Genomic DNA, 21,978 nt, shown 5'->3' with positions numbered 1-21,978 from the left:
AACAAAATACGAGAGGAACTGTGGCAGAGGTAAGTAAGAGGTCAAGTTAATTGGCAAAGCCTGATATTTTGGTAGAAACAAAGCCTTAAAAAGAGGTCCTTCTATGAACCTATCGAACTTATGTTATAGAAGAATCACTTCATACTGGAAAGTACATCAATCAAAATCCAAAGTTGTTCTGTGTTTATAGCAATGAAGAGCTGGATACTGAGCTACAAGAACGTAGGGCTTCCTTGACAACATGTTGAGAAAAAACACAACTACATAAAAATGTATGGAGAAAATCATAAAAAATACAGTTGAGCTGGCTGAATGGTGTGGAACATGGATTTAGCCATGAGTGGTACTGGGCTGGAATCAGTGATGTGCCTCTACAGTTGTAGTTAATGATGTTTTCCCTTATTGTTTCTGACGTTGATCTGAAAGTTGATTTAAGTGATGAATGACCCTGTCAAATTCTAGTCTCATTTTCTGCAAAGTACATTTAAGTTAATGTAGCTGTTGGTTTTTAGAACATTTCTGAATATCATCAGCAGTTCTGAAGTTATCTGTTTTCTGTGACAAACAAGAAACAGATGGAGGAATTGGTATGAGTAGTCTGTGCATATGTAAAAAAAAGCTCACCTTCCTGACTTTCTGAGTTGAAGCAACTGTTCCTCTGAAAGCTACATTGCTTTTAAGCACACCATAATTGTAATTACTCATTTTTATGATGTGATATGCCTGAAAATCCTGTAGCTCATTACTCCAGCAATCTAAAAAACCTGGAAAGATTCTTCATACTCCTCCTGCAAAACATTTATTTTGTAGAAGACGCAGCATTACTGTCCTCCACTTTTTACCCTTTCAGCTATCAGCAAAAGAAAGACTTGAGCACGGAGGAGTAAACGAAGCTCTCTTCATCCCCAGCCTATCTCCAGGTACGTTAGGACCACTTCTCAACTCACTGACCTGTTGTTTCTCTCAGTTTTAAGCTTTGTTTTGGGGTTGTGGAATATCCTTAGGAATTAATGCAGAAATCAGTCATTTGCCAGAACTGCTCATGCAGAATTAATACTAAAAAAATATAAACCAAGTGGAGCTCCAAATCAACCCTGTATGATGATTCAGCACCTACAACCTTACCTAAAGCACATTAAATATAATTTTATAGGAAAAAAAGAGTCTGTAACTTTTAATGGGAGATGGCTTGAGGCTACAGCTAGCCTATATATACATATGCACCTTTCCTCAGGTGAGTGTCTACGTGCACAGCCCTGCTCTTGAGGTATGAAAAACATATGAGCACTTTAAAGCAGAAATTCAATCCTCAGTGGAGCACTTTGGTTGCATGCATAACCCGCTACACTTTGGTTGTGATTGCCTCAGCATTTTCTCAGCAGCCCTTGACTCTCTTTCCTATGGGATCTATTACTTATGCCTCGTGTTTCAGTTCTTTTCCCTGTACTGGCATTTCTTTGGCAAGTACAACCACGTTTGCTTCTCATGAAAGCGTCTCTCCCTGTGGCTGTTCAAGCACATTTTTGTCTTTAAGTTCTCCTCTCCTGGACTACTTCTTTTTGGCCTGGCACACGTGAGGGTTGCACTCATGTTTAGGGTGGCACTTCTTGCTGTCTAGCAAAAACATACAAAAGTGCCACATAAACATCAGCAGCCATTATTCAGTACTGATATTAGGGTAATAATTAGCTCTCCAATTTGCTGGAATGCCCTCATTAATCCTGCTTTCATTTTTTTTTTCTTTTTTGTTATGATGAAATGTTTCCAAAATTTTAATACTTGCTTTAAGAGATTCTGTCAATTTATAGAGCTCTGTTCTGTGGGGAAATACATCACATTAAGTACCATGCTCTAAGTGTACCTTTGGTCAAACGGAAGCTATGTAGGCAATCGTGTTCTGTACAATTCAAACTTAAGAGTTCGCACATATAAACATTGCTATTTGTGATAACTGACAGAATTATTACATAAGTGTTCATGTGGATTAGTCCCCAGAGCAGGACTAGGTGCATTCAGACACTTCAGATGTCACTTTATCTGCAGCACAGTGGCTGATAATACCATGGCAGAAATGATGAATGCCACGGTGGCATGGAAATAGAAGTACTGCAGCTGACAAAGTCACTGCACAGCGTCCACGACGTACAAAGCGAGCAGTGTGTACCTGTCAAAGACACTGCTTCAAGCACTGCATTTTGTCACTACTCTTTCAAACTGTCGTGAAAGTTGCAATCAATGCTTTTTTATTTTAAAAAAGCAAGATTTAAAGGACTTATGAATAATGGACACTGTGTATCTGACGGCAAGTGTTTTCATGGAGCATGCAGTGCACATAATTAACTTACAGTTTAGAGAAAGTCACAAGAAATGAAGGAGACAAAACCCTGTCTTCTTTACTTATTTACACACAAACAATCGCAGTGCTAGGAAAATTACCACTTTTACTGAATTGATTTCAGCAGTTTCACTCAGCATTCTACATCGTGCTGTACAGTTATATTCAGAGTCTGCATGGCTGCACCACCACTGCTAGGAGCCATATTTCTCTTCCCCCTAACCATGTGCCTTCTGAGGCCACAGACATCTCTCTAGCAAAATTTATTGGAGCTGACCTCAGCCTGTAGTTTACACATGAAGGAAAGACTCAAGCTCCTACTATGGCTAGTGTCCAGACCCCACTTAATACCCCATCAGCCTGTACTTCTGTGGATTAGCAGTATTATCTCTCTGACAGTTTTACCAGACAGATTTAGAAATGAAGACCTTTTTTCATTCACTGTAGTGTGATTCATTGTTTAACTACCTTCTATTTGTTAAAGGCTGGAATTAGTAGCCTGAAGTGCTCAAGTTCAGTCTTGCTGCCTCCATTCACACACAGAATTCTGCTGATTTGGTATTCAGCTCTGGATCCTCTGTGGCCAGGATGGGGTGAAGAACCGCCAGTGACACTATGCACTATATAGCACTGTGGGGATCCTCTCCTTGCCATCCCGTTTTGCCTAGGTGTCCCGTTGTCTTGCTCTTTAATGGCAACAAAATACCAAATGCACTTGGAACACGTTTGATTTGGGACTCATTTGAGTATTAAAAAAATACACATCTGAAACACTGCACTAAAGAATGCCTGTGTTCTGGGTACAAGCACACAGCTGTCAGTCTATATGCCTTGTCTCATACATACATGAAGAAATGCATTTAACACGTGCTAGTGCCTTACTGCCATGGAGCAGATGAGTCACAGAGGTTCCTTGAAATTTTCAAACTGCTTTCTAAAACTGTTTTCTTTCTGTTTCATTTTTTGGGGGTCAACAATACTCTTGTCAATTGCTCTCACTCCTCTCACAGAAAATTTCCCCGTCCTTCACAACAATGGTGTGTTCATATCCACTTATGTTCATTCCCACTTGTGCCAGCAATTGTGTTTTAGCTTAAATAGCATTTTCCTCCACTTCCCCATGGTATCATAGAGAACAATCCCTTTGTCTCTTTGCTGTTGGCCTCCTTTTTGTTCAGTACTTACACCAAACATTCGAATTGTTTTCTGTCTGATTTGGATCAGCAAGCCTGATACACTGCAAGAGTACTGAACAAAAATGGGTTGCCAGAACATCTCTTTTTGTCTTGGCTGTGTTTTGTGGAACATTCAAGGCAATAATCATAGTTTAAAACACCCCGCTTTTCTGGCTGTGGGGCAGCTGCTATGTCTGTAGCCCCATTCTGCCTGTGCTACCAGGATTTAGCATCTTCAGAGGCAGAAATACAGGCATGCTTTGGAGGCCTTTGCCGTGGGACCATGGACACCTTTTGGAATATGGGCCCTTCTGGGTTAATCGAAATTCAGCAGCAAAAATGATAACAAAATGTTCACACTACATCAAATCAAAGAATCTTCTTTAAATACTTGATTTACCTTTTTTTTAATTTTAAAGGCCGAGAAGGAAACCTGACTGGGTTAAATCTATTCAGTTAAAAAAAAAAAAAACCAACACAAAAAAACCAACAACCCCAACTCAGAAAGAGATAAGAAGAAATAAAGCAAGAATTTTGCATTTGTGCCCGATGGGTTTGTGCATGTTGGTTTTTTTTTTTTTTTAACTGTTTGCAAATCTTCAGTGTAATGGTTTGAAACCCAGTCGTGTCATTTCTTTACGCCCACACACAGAGCTGCAGTAGTGCAGACACTGTAGCAGGCAAACCATATTACCAGCATCGGCCATTAAAACTCTTCCCACCCCAGGCGTGGGCTGCCTTCGCCCCCTCCCCACCTCCCACCCTTCAATTTTCAAATGCTTAAAAAAAAAAAGAGAAGAGAAAGACACTGCAAAAAGGAAACAGGATGCTGCTTTTGTTCCTACGCTATGCCAGGGAGACCTGAACCTCTCCACCTGCCTGTGAATTGGCCACCTAAAGGTTAGCAAGTGTTTTGTTATCATTCTATATCGACAGAGATTAATTAAGTTCTGGGTGTTATGAGATATGTTTTTAAGTTATAACTGTTTCAATGTAATGGCTCTTTCACTTAGGAACGAGGAGGATTTTTTACTAAAACAGAAAGCCTTTCATTTTAGTCCCGGCCCCACTTCTGTTTTTAAGGGGATTTAATCAGTATTTTTTCATCATTAAGTCCAACCTTCTAAACTTTAAGAGATGGGCAGGGGTTATTATTTTTCTGTTAGAACCACCTGTTGATTACAGACTGCTGGCTGGAGGTTAACTCTTTCTTCACCAGAGAAATGCACAGGAACAGATGTGATAAAAGGATAAAAGAATGGAAATCCTCTGAGGTTTTCAGGGGGTTTTTAAGCACTAACCATCTTTTTGTTTTTCATTGTGAAGTCACTGACAGTGTTACAAAACCAACAGATGGTTTAAATTTGATTGTTTTATTTTTAAGCAGGCAGTGGTACGGATTTGAAATAAAGACATATAATGAACTGGAAAGCATTTCTTATTACTGGAGCTGGGAAGAAACATGAGAAGTAGAACAGGAAATATTAACTGAGAGTAATTGTATGAAGAGCTCAAAAGGGCCAAAATAATATCTATTTATACACTAAAATTTTAGCCGACAATGTTATCAGCAATGTCAGCCTTTTGAAATGTAGAAAACCATATATTTAATAACGCTCAGAACAGTCGGTGCTATTTCAGAATGAAGGAAAGGTACTGCAGACCACATTCTGTGTTTAACAAAACACATTAAACAGCTGATTGAACACAGTGGAGTAAAGTGTCAGAAGTATTTGCCGCAAGAAATAGCACCAGCCCTTCCAAGTTCAACCGGTGTGTTCTGCAGTTGCTTTGTGCTCTTATGGCAGACAAAGCAGGGCAAAACTTCAGGAATAATTACTTCTTAATGAGCAGCAACATTTCCAAAAATCAGAACTTGAGCAAGAAATGATGAAAGATGATGGCAGTTACAGAACATCAGGAAATTACACACTTTCATCCTAATTCTGCACGGAACTGAGGCTCCCTACTTTGTTAATAAAGTTGTACACTGCTGGTACAGCTTGCAGCCCTGTGAGGTCAGACACATCCCTTAAAAAACAAGCGAAAAGGTGAAGTCAGAACTTCTGTTATGAGACATTTCGAGGTATGAAGTCAAACTGAGAAAAGAATAAAGGCAGGAAGCAGTTTTCAAGTAAGCCAAACAGGATTTCATTTCTGTGCTAATCAGAAAAGGCATCAGTGCCATCTGCAAATTTGAATTGAGATCTAGAAAGCTCCAGCATGAGGGTGAACTCACAAACATTTATTTGACATCAAAGTAGCAGTGTTTGATGTACCTGCATGAAATTTATTTCTGGCTCTGTAGTTCACTGTTACTTCATTATATTTGTATTTAAATAGTTTTGTCTAGTCAATTAAGAGAGCTCTTATAAACCCTGACACCTCCTGCTAGCCATCAGTGGTAGCCTAGCAGCTGGAAATGATAATTACAGTATCTGTATCTAATGCACAGATACCATGTGCTCTTCTCAGCATTATTGTCTTCATAAAGAAAATTAATAGTTAACAATTTTTAAGACACTTTATTTACTTTAAACTTTAAAATGCGGTTGATAGGGTCTTTGAAATCTATGAGCCTGTTCCTATAGGAAGCAGGCTTATTGCTACTTCCACTTGGTCACAGCTTTGACTAAAATCCTGCAGGTATCTCTGGCAGGTGCAGGGTATAAATGCCTGGGAAGCAGCCCTTTCCACACATTCTTGGAACTTAAAACACATGCCAGTGGTATGTGGATTTATCACTTCCATTCCTGATCAAGACTAGAATTAAGTATGAAATGAGTTTGTAAGCACCACATATACCCTGCCCTGTCCCTGACACTAGGCTTATCCTTATACATAGCTAAACTAGCTACTTTGCTCTATGTTGGCCAATTGAAATTAATTGGGTTTCCTTGAGCAGGATAATAGTTTGAACTTAAATGAACAGAAGTGATCTTGCACAGAGATTCTGAGTTAGTAATGCCTACAGAGAGTGGCTAAAGATGGAAAACAAAAATAATTAGTTTCAAATTAATTTCAAATAGAATTAATGTAGTACGATACTAGTTGTCAGTAAGCATTCAGCTGATGTTTGTTGTAGCCCTTGGAGCAGTCTGTTCACTCATATACATGGGGATCATCACACTGGTGGCATCAGTCTGATTCCAGGCTCATTGTATAAGGGTTAGGAATATCAGATCAAGCTTCAAAAGTCTCTGCTAAGCCCTGAAACCATACGATAGGGGCTGAATTCAGTCAGCCACCTGCTTTAGTTGTAACTTGCTATATTTAACTATTTCTTTTTAGAATCCACTGCTTTAGGAACATATCTCCCAGCAGAGCTGACACCAGTTGCTGCACACAGTCCCCTTTACCCATATGGACAGCGTGGGTCTGTTGTAAAGCAGTGCACAGTGTCAGTTAGTTTTCTAGAGTCTCTGATTTTAAGCATTTACATTACCATTACTAGGACCAATTCAGCGTATGATGGAAACAAGTAGGATTTTAGGCAACAATACGAGGCCCTGCTAACCACATAACTAAAAGACAGGCAAGAAAGATAGGAAGGATAAGACAGACATATTTCTCCACCAACAGTGTTGGAGGTCTATTAAAATAGAATACAGAAAAGAACTGAAAATACCCAAACAACAGGCAGAACTCCCTGAGATCAATAAGGCTGTGTAGAATTAAAATCCATTTACATCTCCAGCATCGGCCTATTAACCAAATTACTAAAAGAAAGTTTCTGCTAGAGTGGATGTTGGACAAATCATCATAAATATTACAGTTTCACTCCTGTCCGATCCACACCAGCAGGCTGCAGCTATTTGGATTTGGTGCATGCTTACTGAGCTATGAACATATTAAACACCACACCTTCTGAAATGGAGAGTTCATGACGAAATCTTTCAGGTCAGATATGCTGATGTTGTAAGATTATCGGGCACAAATCTTGCCTATTCCAGGCTGGGATTTACTCAGTGTAACAGCAGCAGCAGCCATTCCAATGCATGTTTTAAAGCAGTACATGTGTAAGCTCTCCTTGCTGGTCACCTCAGCTGATCATTTTGTTTGAGGACTTTTACCAAAGTTAACCCACAAACAGTTTAAATTCAAAAATGATCTTTTCATGTCTCCTGGCTGAGTCCTGTCCTGCTTTCACTACAGCTTTTCACAAGTTTTGGAGAGGTGTGCTGAGAACACCCCAAACACTTCTGACATCCTTGCAGCATTTTGCCTGCTGGTTACCACCCTGCTGCAGGCACCGCTGGAATAATGCCCTCCCTGGATGAGTTTAGCTTTTCATATACAGCAAGTAGCTTCTCTCCTCCATTGCTTCCTTTTCCAAGGCATTTTGGGAGATATCTGTACTTTAAGGTTACAGGCAAATTATCTTTAGGGAGACCAAGATAAATTGGTACCACTGTGCCAGCGGATTTCACTGAGTGCTGCCACTGAAAGCAGTATGAAATGCCTGTACTCATCAGCAGCTGCTTCTGCTTATGGGCTCCTGTGTGAAAAAAGGATAAGAGCAGATTGAAACGCCACTTCATTTTCTTTTGCTTCATCTCTTCCTGTTTTCTGAAGGTTGTTACTGTGACACCGATGTAAAAAAAATACTTCCTACTTCTAATCTGTTTCAAGTCTTTGTCCCTGTTTCTCTCTGCTTGTATGAAGTATTGACAGACGTGAGACTTTTGCTGAAATGTGTGCCTCAATAACAGGTATGTGAGCTAAAATTATTTACAAACTAAAGAGGATTCCTTTTCTGTATGCTTTATGATATTATATTTAAAGTAGGGATCACCAAAAGCTTTAAAAGATGCAAAGATTCCTAGGACAGTGCAGTGCATTGTTTGCTCAGAGTGTTGAAAAGCTGCATCTGTATGGCAAAAAAAAAAAACCAACCTAAGTATTATGTTTACAGACTGTACCTGTAGACCAAGCCAGGGAACTAACACTGCATCTGGACTTCAGGACTATAATGCTCCTCTTAGTGGTATACCAAGAAGTGACATACAGATACAGGAAATAAGCAGTTGCAAGTTCATTTCACGTTATTAACTCTGATGGACAATCGACAGTGCATGTGTGCCAAGCAGATAAGAAACATCACTTGGTTGCATAATCCAAGATTATTATAACACTGCTGATAAAAAGCAGCAAGTTTTATAAACTATATTTGGAATTAGGAAAAAAAATATACAATATACAGAAATAGGGAACACATCTACTTAGTCTTTTTTCCTACCGGTTAACAGAATAAAACAGATTCTGTTACGCTGATTTGTCATATGAAGATACTCCAGTTTTTTACTTTGTAGTATTCCAGACCTACCTACAGCACATACCTGAAAGAATAGCTCAATCTAGGGACAAAATAATTGCATTTAATTGACAAGTTTTGATAGCTTAAAAAATTAATTTTTTAAATTTTGGGCATACCAAATCCTGTGCTTAGTTTTGCTTATGGGAAACGTTTCCTCATCTAAGGATGCTCAGGATCTGATACTGGCAGTTCCATGCTACAGCCACAAATGGAGCTCAGACGGTTGTGTAGGAGCTGCCCAGTAACAGTCTGCAGGATAATCAGCAAAGGAAGTTTTCCCACTGGAAGCAAGGACTGTCTAGAATGAGTGCTGGGGTAGAATTGAGATAAGCTATTTTTATCAGTGTACAAAAAAATACAGTAACTTCTGCATATAAACAGCGGATGTGATAAATACCACTTTTCAGAATACAGATTACTACAGAGAATATGTTTGTACAGAATACAAGCCACAGGAGTATATTTTGTTTGCTGTAGACTGTAGCAAACTTCCAGAGCGGGTTGAAATGTATTATAAAACTCTTAAAACTGTTCTGCAACCACTTAGATATTTTCCTCAAAGAATATTACAGAACACTGAAAAGATTTATAGGATTATACTGTTTTTGGAGCCTCAGAAATCTTAACAGTTTGAGTGAAATTACACAGGTTCTGGTACTTGGGACTAGAGGATAAATACTACAAACATCTTCCCATTACAAGTCCTACTCATTTCCAGTCTGCCCTCAAAGTGACCATCAGCTGTGCACGCACAGGAGGATGTTCAAAGAGGGATAAAAGTTTGTGACTCTGGAGGAGGCTTAATGGGGTGGAAACGTGAATTCCACATTTCCACACTTCTCCAGGGAAAGGTGGTGAGCACAGACACTATCATCTGTTTTGTCTGATGTGGTTTATTTGTTCGATCTTCTAGCTACGTGGTATTCACTTTTCCTGTCTGCATAACATCCTTGGCAGAACTACTGCAGGCCTAGTTTATGAATGCCAATGACTCATGTTGCATTACTTGCTGCTATCTTTGTTAAGTACAGTTGCAATTTATCTGCACTGAGCAGATAAATCCTGCATGCTATTATACATTTTGCAGCAAATATTAGACTTCATCTCTACACAACACCTGTTACCCAAATTAGAATGAGGTGATGCTGAGGTCTATTATGTTTTCCCAAAATAACTGTCAGCTAGTTTGTTTCAAACAGTTTATTTTTAAGAAGCAAAAAAAAAAGCAATAAAATTTTTTGTTTAGAAAACAAATTAGCCTGGACCAGCACCAACCCTGAATACATTTAGACAGATTTTCATAAGAATGGCTTTACTTCATCCAAAACCTTTGTCTATAAAATGTTTTCAGCTGGAATTGAAAGCATCTAAAAATAAACAGTGTATGACCCTATCCCCTTTTATTAGTCAAACTGAATGTGGGCTACACAAACAACAGCCTTAATTTACCCTGCTATTTTGCTGTGATACCATCTTTTCTACTTTGTACATATTTATGTAAATCTCATTGGTGTGAGAGAACATTGGTTCAATTTTAGCCGTATCTGGTTAAACTCAGATGATACAGCCATGCTTAATGTCCTGTGTTTGGAACAAGCTGCCCAAAGACCTTTTACCCTCAGTGGTTTTCCAAACCATCCCCAATAACACACAGTGACATCACTGTACCTCAGAGCTCACCCAGCTTTGCTGAGTTTGGGCTAGAGCTTGCATCTGCAGATCTGATACTCAGATTTATCTCTGATACTTTGTGCACCTATTGTAGGTTTTTTTAAGCGCATTCTTCATTTTTTCTTTACACTATGCAGAACTCTCTAATTTCTAGCTTAGCAATGAAAGATGAATCAATTTAACTGGAAAATATAGTAATTGTAGTCTGTACAATGCCTATATATGATTTGTTATATTATTATTTGCTAGCATTTTAAGTCCAGTGGTTGCCTTATTTATATATACTAATAAAAATATGTTTATTATATTTAGCTATCTGAAGACTCTTACTGGTTTTGTTTCCCCTTCCCTACAGATACATGAGTACCTGACAGATAACCTTTGAAATGGAGGCACAGAAGCATCCTGGTCTGACAGCTGCACCAGCAGACCAGCCACTTCCAACCTCTTCTCTTCAGCCTGCACAGGGTCCTTCAGCTCTCTGCCAAAGCAGTGTGGTTCCTCCACAGGAACAAGCACTGTCTCAACCTGTGTATCTAAAAGCCCTCACCATCCCCCTGTACCAGCCTGTCCAGCCAGGATGCTTTCAGCCAAGCAGTCAGCTAGTGGCTGGCAGGAGCTGTGGAAACCTGGATAGCAGTAACATACCTCTGATCCTGAACCCACTTGTTCCTTCCGAAGGCACAGATCAGCCGCAGTCAGTGTTTCAGAAACAACTTGGGCAAACTCTAACATTGAACATAGTGAGCACTTTACCAGTTTTATCATCCCCAAATTCTTCTGCCAACGCACCCATTGGAAGCCCAGGAAAATCAAAAAATGCTGGGAAATATATCTGTAAGCACTGCGGTCGAGACTGCTTGAAGCCAAGTGTCCTTGAGAAACATATTCGCTCTCACACAGGAGAGAGACCCTTCCCATGCACCACTTGTGGTATTGCATTTAAAACTCAAAGTAATTTGTACAAACACAGAAGAACTCAAACACACGTCAACAACACCAAACTACCCTCAGACTCTGACAGCAGTGGTACAGCGGAGCAAAATGAGAAAGCAACAGAGAGCATCCCATCACAGCAAGGCACCAAAGGACATGGCAGCAGCTGTGAAGACCAGGGGATGCAGACGAAACAGGTGACTTTGGAGACCAGTGCTGTAACAGACAGTAAGAAACTTAATGACCTTTCAGTGCCAGCAACAAGCAATTTGTCAGTAGTTACAGAAAATCAAGAAAGAGCTCATCAGTCTTTTAGTTCAAAGACTGATCAGGAAGTTTCTGACAAAGAACCTCTAAGTTTATCATTTCCAGTAGCCTTGCCAAATGGTCAGTGCCAGATAAAGAAGATGCAGGAGCAAAGAACTCCAGCTGCCAACAAACACGTTCAGTTGCAAAGGCAGCAAGCAACCTCTTCAGAAAAACAGTGGGATTACAAGCCATTTGACTGCAAGCTAAAGAAGTGTGAGAGCACCGACTCAGGGTATCTGTCACGCTCTGATAGCACAGAACAACAGTTGGCATCCTCCAGCCCGCTGCACAGCCTCTGTGAGCACAGCGCCGAACTGGAAAACGAAACTGCCTTCAGCAGCTCAAGGTGCACGGCCGGAAGCAGTGCAAAGGCAGAGCCAGCTGAGAAAGCTACAGCCCTGATGCTGGAGAAAAAGAGGCTGGAGGAACACATATCAAAACTTATTTCTCATAACAAAATTGTGGTGGATGACACTCAGTTAGATAACGTCAGGCCCAGAAAAACTGTCCTTTCTAAACAGGGAAGCATAGATCTGCCAATGCCTTATACGTACAAAGACTCCTTCCATTTTGACATCAGGACTTCTGACACCAACAGGAAAAAGAACCTCTCCCTTTGTTCAGCAAAATCTACCTTAGCACCCCTCGAGAAATGCAAGCCGATGTTTTTTCATTCAGTCCCCACACAGTTCTCCACAACGATAGATGCTGTGCCTGTCACACGAAGCAACTCTCTGCCATTTGTGGAAGGCACCAGAGCAGTGCATGACAACGCAGGCTGCTCAAAACCGCTGCCTCTTACTAAGCAGTCTGTAAATACGGGCGCTGCTACTTTGCTGCCTAGCAACAATCTCGTTGCAAACTCGGTGGATTTTCCCAGCAGCCACCCTCGAGCTCTAGTCAGACAGACAGCAGTGGATGATTTGCCACTAAGTAACGTGGCTGATCATCCTCCCTCGGAAGAGCTGCAGACGAGTACGAGGCTTGGGACTGGAGAAACAGTCGGCACTAAAAACAAGAAACACAGTCAGAGGAAGCTGAAGATGTTCTCGGAAGAAAAATGGCAAATGTATGGAGATGAAACCTTTAAGAAAATCTACCAAAAAATGAAAAGCAGTCAACATGCCAGGAAAATCAAAGAAAGGGGGAATAGGATCACAGATATTACAGGCTCCAGTCCTGATGCAAAGGAATCAGTCAGCAGTACTGGCATCGCTGAAGAAAAAGATGTCAGGAGCTCTGAAAGTGACAGCCTTTCCTCCCTTGTGACAACAGAATTAAACACTGCTAAATCAGAAACGGGTGCTAATGGTAACCATATTCCACACAGTGCGTCCCTAGAGGGAACCACGGACAGTTTAACCTACATAATGGAGACATCACATTCAGTACATGTGAGCTCACATACTGCAGTGAGCAAAACTTCCCAAGATCGCCGTGGCAGCGACACAGACAAACACACGGGTGGCAACAACACCTTACCGGCTCCAAGTGGTTGTGAGCACAGGCTGCAAAAAACTCACTGTCAACCCTGCACTAACAGAATGAAGGATGACTGCTTGCCAGGACTGAGTAGCAAATGGGAAGAATCAAGTCCTGGGAAAGAACCCAGTACATTTGCATCAGATTATAAAAGCACTTCAAACAACTATGGAAACCATAACAGGAATCAGGAGACTGGCCGGCATGCCCTGATGCCCCTGTGGGTCCACTGCAGCAACAGAGAATCCTTAGGGAAATCCCAGAATTTACCATCAGAAAGAAAAAAGCTGAAAGTTGAAGTGGAGAAGAAAGAAAACATCGTTTCAAAGTGCTGCCCCAGTCCCTGTAGTGAAGGCAGTGCAGTAAATGAAGCACAGACTGCCTGTTGCATCATCACTCCGTGTCTTTCCACAGCACCAGCTAAACTCTCCAGTAAAGCAGAGGAGCAAGAATTAAGCACAAGAGTTAATGAATCAGCTGGAGGTGCTGAGGACGTGGATTGTATGAAAACAACCAGACTCCCCACTAAAGCCGTTCCTTCTGGTGACGTTAACCCTCCTTCGCATTCAGCAGGGATCTCAAAAGCTTCACCTGCGGGATTTCTGAGGCCTGAATTCAGAGGAAGCGATTGCGATACTTTCGCTTTGCACAACACAGCAGATAAAGATGTCAAAACATGTCTTGTGAAAATAGGAGCACCACGTTTCAGTGACAACGCTGCTAATGCTCCTTCCAAAACCCACCATCTGCAATCTGGTCAGTTAACTCCAGTCCCACCGAAAAATGCCTTTTCTCCAAAATACATCCTTAAGTTGCCACAAGATAAGAGAAACTCTGATCTGTCGATTCTGCTTCGATCAGAACAGGTTACACCTTGTACTTCTGTGACAGATTCATCAACCAACCCACCCTGCTCGTCCAACAGCAGATCACCCTGTTCTCATTCCAGTGATGTGCTTTGGTCCCCTTTGCAATTTGAAGTGAGACAAAAAGGCAGCCAAGGAGAGCTACGATGGAACGTACATGCCAACTGGAGAACTCCGGTGCTGCGCTCAACAGTCAGTTCAGAAACAGCGAATATCTTAACAACAGTAGATAGCACCTTTTATAGGGATGAAATTATGAGAGGAGCTTGGAAAAACAAACAGAACAAAAATAAACTAAATTATCAAAAACAGACAGAAGGAAAGTGGATGAGCGTAACTGCTTCATCAGCACAGACCCCAAAGAAGATATGCTTTACTTCTATGTATTCAAGTGGTTTTGTCATATCAGCTGACATCAAAGAAGAACAACTTTTACATCAACTTTGCTCAGGAGGTGACTCTTTGATGACAACATCAGGCCAAAGGGAAGCTTCTAGAAAGGATGCAGAGTCAACAGTCATGGGATGGGACACATGTGGAAGCCCATGTGTTCTTAAGGACACGTCACCAACATCAGAGGATATGGAGCAGTCTCAGAGCTCTAAAGACAGCTCCACTTATTTGTGCCATTCCTTTGGCACGTTCTATTGCCACGCTCTCACCACTCACTGCGAAGAATTCCCAGCACCACACAGCAATAGCCTGACTTCCTACTCCGAAAGTTGTACAGTACTGAGCACCAAGAGCACCTTCCCATCACTAAATGCTGAAACTCGATTAACCTGGTGCTGTTTAACAAAAAGCCTTCCTCTGCCTGCTGAGCAGAAAGGGAATGCGGACTCAGCTTATTCCTCCATGCACATCCACAAGGAATCCAGCAATGAGTGCACACTGTCAAAATGTGATATTTCTATTTTCAAAATGAAAAATGTTAGCAAGGCTGTAGCCGATGGCTTTACAAACAAGAGCTTAAAAACACTGCCTTCATCCTTTTCTCAAGGACAACAGATGCAGGAGGTAAGATTAAGGATCCCATCTCCTTTCTCCAAAGGGTGTAATTTGCTTACAAGGACACTCAATAGAAAAACAAAAGAATTAAGAAACAAATGTCCACATTTATGGACATCTGCAGGTATTTGTGGATGCAGAATTTATCAGTTATATCGTTACAAGACAAGTGATATTTGTTTGGTGCATTAAACATAACTTTACGTATGTACCTTTCACTTGAGAATTTCAGTAGGAATGCTGTCCAGTGAGAAGACCATAATTTCTGTTTCTCAGTATTTCCCCCTGGGGTATTTCTTATATTCTTTTGTGACAGTATTTGTATTTCACAGTTCTCATTTTAAATTAATATTTGAATTAGAATAGGACTTATGAGGTAGTCAAGCTCAAGACTTTATTTTAATGGAGATATTTAGAGCCAAAGGCAGGCTGTGTGCGAGATGTTTCCTTATGGCAAGAGACAAACGTCAACAAAATCAAATTGCATTAATACCCTGTAAGTGTTTAAAGCCTGAAAGCTTGTTCTTTTTAAGTAAGTGAAGACAGACTAATCTGTACAGATCCTAGAAGAGCTCTACAAGACTCAGCTTGTTTTTTTTATACAGGGAGAACAATGCAAAAGCACACACACTAATTTCTACACAGGTCCACAAAAGCAATGAGTTGTTTAAACTTTATAAAATCAGATGGATGAAGTGATTAGAAAAACTAACACGAAAGTTCTAGGAAAAGTGTCAGAGAATACTATCAACTACTGTGCTACTCAGTGCTCAGATGAGCTCAGATTCCTACTATCCCAGTTAATGCAACTCACAATTTTTAACGTGCTTTCACTGTTTTCAATATTGTTCACAGTTGTGCTCAGCAGCTCCTGGTGGTGCTTTCAAAAATGTATCAGAGAAAAAGAAGAAACCATCAGTTTGCAAAAAGGAAAAACCAGCAACAAATAAACCCAAGAGGAGCCACAAACAGAAAAAAATTAAACCCCCCCCGAAATGGTAAGGAATATGGATTCATATGGTCTCATCTTCCCTGGATACAAACATCATTATGCTGTGATGGGTGTAATAATGTCCACAGAAAGCCACCCCCAAAGTTCAACCTCGTCAAAACTGGGGAAAAAAAATAAATCTCATAGAAAGATCTATTCCCACACTGCAGCAGTTCCACAAACGTAAATTATCAAAAGTATCAAAGATATAAAAGTATTATTTGCTGTCAGGAGCGAACTTTTCTAAGCAAGAGAGACATACACCAAAGAAAGATGATGATCGGTCAGGTGACTGCTTCTGTGCTTTAGAACTGATTCTTATCTGTCAAAATTGTCAGCACTCTGTTTTGTTTGACGGGAAGCAAAATACTTCAGTTTTATTCCTGTTACAGTGAAGAGCAGTGCACAGGACCCTTTTGTGCTCAGATCTACATCTTCAACTTTTATTCATGAGAGAATGCAGAAGAAAAAAAAATCAAGTTGTAGCACTAAGTGAATAAAGCCAGCTGTAGTTTAAGTGATCATTCAGTTTAAATATGAAGCTGAAAGAACATAAGGCTATGGAAGGCACATTATATCAATCAGTGCAGTTCCTCTGACCTCAATGGCAGCTGATATGGGTGGAAGATTTAGCCTCCAATGTTTCAGGAGTGTGAGGTAGCAGAATGTCTGATTAAATGCTTCAATGAGAAACATCTTGTGTGCATACATCCCTCTTCTTTAATTTTATGACCAAAACCAGACCGAGCTTCTCCTTCAGGACAAGTCACTGTTGGTAACTTAATCACCATGTCTACCTCTGTAAACAGCACCTCAATTCTGAAGGATCATAAGACCACAAATGGAATACTCAGGTCTATACTACCCAAACTGTCCCGTAGCATTCTTCTACACTTTCAGGTTCTTTTTTTCTCCTTCTTCCCCTCATTTCTTTTCTGCTGGTCTCAGAATTGATTTGGCCATATCAAAGAAGTACAGAGATTCAGCTGAGTACAGAGACCTGAAAGCCAATCTCTATCAGTAGCTAATTGGCCAAACTTCTAATAATGAAATGTTTGGTGTATAAGAAAAATACATGACATCTAAATAAGCTGTTAGATTTACTTCGCACTGTGTGTATCATGTTTGATTCTATTGATACTGGAATGGAGACTTCCAACATAATTTGGTCCCATCCATTAAAATTAACTGAACCAGCTGGAGTAGATAATAAAGTAGTTGCATTATCCAGTGTGAGTTTTCTAAATATCTGAAACATGCTGTTCAGCAGCGATGGTAAATAGGTTGTACATAAGTTGGTATTTTGCTTTTCTTTTATGTACAACTATGCACTCTCAAGTCATTAATGTGCATTTCAGTATTTATGAGCATGCTTTCCAATGCCATTTGCAATGCAGGTATGGAGGAAGGCACATACATGGATACACTCAGCTGAAAATGAACCGACTGAACAAGAGACACTGTTTTCCAAATAGAACACTGGATGTTTTGAAAAAGGGCTGCTCATCACGAGGCTGTAAATTTAACCCAAACAAGAAGTGCCATTCTCCTCAGTCAAAGGTACCAGGTAAGCATTTCAAATATTTCTGAGTGTACTGAATGTTTGGCTTTGAAAAGGTTGAACGTTAGCAGTATTTCTGATATGCACCTGCTTCACCTGAACTGCAAAAATGCTTCTGGCTTTCGGTATCTGCTGCAAGTAAAAAGATAAACACAACTTTCGTACATATACTCAGATAAGTGAACTTGCAAATTATGAGGTCATTTAAAAAAAATAAATGGCACAAAATAACCTTCCATTAGGAGTCTGCACAGTTTAGGATCAATATTTATCATCTTCTGAAACAAGATTGTACGTTTACTGTATGAAGTGAGTCTGGTGTGTCAATGGTTTCAGTAACTCATTGAAAATATTCTGCTCCCTTGATTTAAATGAGTGCTAGTAATGGAAATGTTTGTGTTGTGTCCACCTTTGAAACAGAGGCATTATCTTGTGGGTTTTTTTTTTCATAGCAGATATGGATAGCCGTTACTACGCAAGATATCTTAATTACCATTAAAACCAAAGTCGAGAAAAGGTAGCTGGGAAAATGTATAAGGTTTAGGATAAAAAGTTACAGAAAGCAATAAATACATGGAAGTTAGCTCAGTGAAATGATGAGAAATATACTAAGTTCTGGCATGTGGGAGAACTACAGCCAAAGTATAAGTTTATTCAAACCTTTTTTCAATAGAAAATTATCTACACCAGCAAAAGGACTCATCTTGCTCTGCCTCAGACAAGCTGCTTTGTGTAAGGAAGAAAGAAGGAAAAAATAACTCAGGAATATTTTCCCATATTGAAAACCTTAACCACATTAAGCAAAATGACAAAGAGGATAAACAAGTAGGTATTGAACCTTATATGACTGTTTACTATAAGAGGAAAACAAAACATACTGGTAATTAAACTTGAACCTTAAAACTGCTAAATATAATTCAAGTTGAGAGTACTTTATATCACAGATTTTGATTAAAAATGTAATTAAAATTGTTACCCAAATATTATTAGCATGATTTGTCACCTAACGAAGAAAAAAACACCTTGAGAAAGAAATATATCTATTACTACACCTCCACATACTGAGAGAAAAAAAGCGTTCTCACCAAGAGGAGGATGAGTAACTTGGTATGCAGTAACAAGTGCAAATATAATAAGTTGTATAAATAAAGGTTGATACTATCCTTAGCTACTCAGTTGATATAAGTTATTGCACAGCTAAATGCCTTCTACCGACATGCTTGACATTATTATCGTACTCTTTTAAAGGATAGCATGGCTTGGGATTGAAAATTTTTAATGTAAATTTCTTCCCCTCCTTATTATCTACAGGACATTTCTGGGAAAATCAGGGAACACACAACAAGTTTCTCTTTTCAGAACACTGCACCTCTGGAAGTACCTATGACAGCTCATTCCTTTCCGTCCTCAGTTAATACAGCCTTGCAGGAAGTCAGCAGTGATGCGGAACTGTGCTGTTCAGTGACACAACCACTTGTGCTTCAGAGATCAGTTCCAGAGGAGGCACAGACAAACGTTCAGACAGACTCAGTGGCGTCTTCTTTTTGGTCTTGTCCTTTTGGTCTTACAAATACAATCAAAGGTGACCAATCTATCAGCACAAACTCAGAGACTACTTGTCCTCTTCCCTTCGGTCTAGAGGCAAGCCAGGAAAAAGTACCAAATGTAGAGTTAGAGATTCAAAGCTTTGGTACGTTAGATTTGGTGTTTCAGGCCTCAGGAAGAGCAGAAGATCGAGCTGAAGAAAATACATGCTCATCTTCCAAGGAAAACTCAACTCACAGTTCCCAAGCTGGATGTCTGCATTCACTGGGATCAAAAGCAGAATCTCATCTTGAGTCAGTCTCTATGGCTAAATCACCCCATACAGAATGCACAGAGCAGGAGAACTCACAAAAAATCTTTCACTTCCACAGAGCTGCAGAGAAGAACGGAGCCCACCAGCAGACAGAGACCTATGGGAGGCAGCATGAAACAGCTTCTTCTGCGTTTAAAAAGCCCTCAGTAACACTCAGGTCCCCTGAATTCAATAATTACTCAGCAACACCTTCCAAGACATACAAAAAGAGAGGTTTAGAGATGATGAGGAAGCAAATCAGAGTTGAATATGATGACACTAGCAGCGATGATGAAGATAGGCTTGTTATAGAAATATAAACAGGCTGCTAGTAACACGCTTGCATGATGGCTCATTACATAAGGAAATACCAGGTATGTTTGCGTTTCTGAAGCACTTTAGGATCAGAAAAGCCATTCCTCTGTGCAACATGCAGCACTCCCTTCTCAAGAGAGTCCTTTATTCCAAGGACCCACCACTTTAAAAATAAAACTTATTTGAAACAAAAGGGGGAAGCTGGCATCATATACTTAAATGCAAATATTAAGCTTGTGTTTGCGAGGGGTTTCTAACATTGTTAACCTTATTACCAGCCTCATCCAGTGCCCAGAAATGCTAGCTGCCAGTGGTTGTATTATTAATAGCCTGCAGTGTATTTGTGTAAATACACAAACCAACAGGAGTAGCAGCTAAGATTTCCTGGAAGGATATGGACATATTCCTATATATTCTTTTTTTGTGGTCACTGCTATTTGTTCTGGGAGTGACAAACTGGCATTATGGGGAAGATACATTCCCTAAGTGTATGTGATACTGAAGGAGTCTGCAAAAACGCCGATCTTTCTCCATGTTGCACAAATGTCAATGCTTCGTTGTGACAAATGACACAAGCACGCTTTGGTTTGCATTCTGTGCCTTTTATGCCAATATCTACTCAAATATTCTTGATTTCTAGTTGGAAAACATGGACGCTCGCTATTAGTATTTCCTTGTGGTAAAACATCTGACAGGCTCTTAGATGTAACTGCAATGATGCTATTTTATTGACAGTGAAGAAACTATTAAAAAAAGCTGTACCATAAGTTGTGCTACCAACCCCCAGATTTACTGGTTTCTATGTGAATAAATAATTAGATAGTTCAAATTTGACCAGATGTATTCACTTGATTAAACCAATAAGCATCCCCCACTTCTACACTGTAGTCAAATCCTTTACTTAAACATTTACCAGTTTTAATACTGTAAATCACATGTAGGGTTTTATAGATAAGCCTACATGGAATACTTGGAATTGCTTTTACTTTACTTAGGCACAATTAAGCTTACATAGAACCTACTTACAAATAGATCTAGTATACTGTAGGGAAAAAAAAAAATGAATGCATATGTGAAGAAGGATGCCAAACATCCCATGGCATCAGCTAACAGAGACAAAACCAAGCGTTCAGTCCCATGAAATTCCTGTACCTGTCTTATAAATGGGGCAGTTCCTGAAAATATCCATGCAGAACTTAACACTTAGTCACAATTTACATTCATAAATGTATACCGTTACAGAAAGTAAAAGTAGTGATAAAACATTGCAACAATTCCTACTTCTAAAGTGAAAAAGTTAGGAAAAAAATCTACTCTTTCAGAACTGAGGATGAGCCACAAAAGTTTTCTCCCCTTTTAAAAAGGTCACAACACAGAATTAACACAGATTTTTCAATAGCATTACATAAATGGTGCCAAAACCACAAGGAAAGGAATATCAGTTTAAGGAATTATGAATTTTCAGTTTCCTCCTTTACTTTTCATTTACTAAGTGCTCTTTTCATTTACTAAGTGCTGAGGTCATAAAACCTCACGACTTACAGCTCAGAAATACAGTCTGGTCTCTTGCTATGCTTTACTGTAATTTTCTGTAAACATGACTTGTATTTCCACGTGCCACACAACGAGAGGCCAAGATGACATCATATCTTGCCTAACTTGGTAAGCCTTGGATTCAGAACTCAGCAAGCATGGGTGTATATCTGAAGAATGAATGGCATCAGCAGTGGTATGGCCCTGTAAATGGTGTGTTTTGTTTACTGGAGAAACAGTACTAAAATACCATTTAATTTAGAGTGATACAGCTGAAGAAGACCGATACAGCTCTAGATGGTTTTTATATTGTTAGAATTTTGTCTTTATACTGCTAAGTTGTTTTATCTTAATAAAACGTGAAGATCAAAATATCACTAATATTGTGCTAGTTACTAAGGTAAATTTATAGAATCAACTGCAGAGATGGGAGTTCAAGAATGTCACTATGCTCAGAGTACATACCAAGCACTGTGCTATCCATAGAATTTCGCAAGCAAATCTTTTCTTAACTACAAACATGGAGATAACCAAAGAGCTGCCAGTTCCTGTTTCTAATTGTTAGTAGAAACTCAGAGTAGTTTACTAGAGACCCTACACAAAATCTAACTTTATTAAAAAAATACCATTACTACTCAAGTT

At 39.7% G+C, this 21,978-nt stretch overlaps 1 protein-coding gene across 3 annotated transcripts; it reads left to right on the top strand.

Moving 5' to 3' along the window:
- Positions 1–4,305: 4,305 nt before the first annotated feature.
- On the top strand, positions 4,306–21,713 carry ZNF831 (zinc finger protein 831). Of its 3 annotated transcripts, XM_046903069.1 has the most exons (7): positions 4,306–4,410; positions 8,086–8,222; positions 10,854–15,108; positions 15,955–16,097; positions 17,488–17,657; positions 18,325–18,476; positions 18,963–21,713. In XM_046903069.1, the coding sequence occupies exons 3-7, from the start codon at positions 10,885–10,887 to the stop codon at positions 19,806–19,808; spliced, it is 5,535 nt and encodes a 1,844-aa protein (XP_046759025.1). In that variant the 5' UTR covers positions 4,306–4,410; positions 8,086–8,222; positions 10,854–10,884; the 3' UTR covers positions 19,809–21,713. The 3 variants fall into 3 exon arrangements, with proteins under 3 accessions (XP_046759025.1, XP_417481.5, XP_004947267.2); XM_417481.8 differs by lacking the exon at positions 8,086–8,222; XM_004947210.5 differs by having other exon boundaries at positions 4,306–8,222.
- Positions 21,714–21,978: the final 265 nt, after the last annotated feature.

The sequence above is a fragment of the Gallus gallus genome, chromosome 20, assembly GCF_016699485.2.
Source record: "Gallus gallus isolate bGalGal1 chromosome 20, bGalGal1.mat.broiler.GRCg7b, whole genome shotgun sequence".
In the NCBI taxonomy this organism is placed as follows: domain Eukaryota; kingdom Metazoa; phylum Chordata; class Aves; order Galliformes; family Phasianidae; genus Gallus; species Gallus gallus.
Note: the sequence above shows the minus strand (reverse complement) of the source record. Positions and strands in the feature narration are given on the sequence as shown.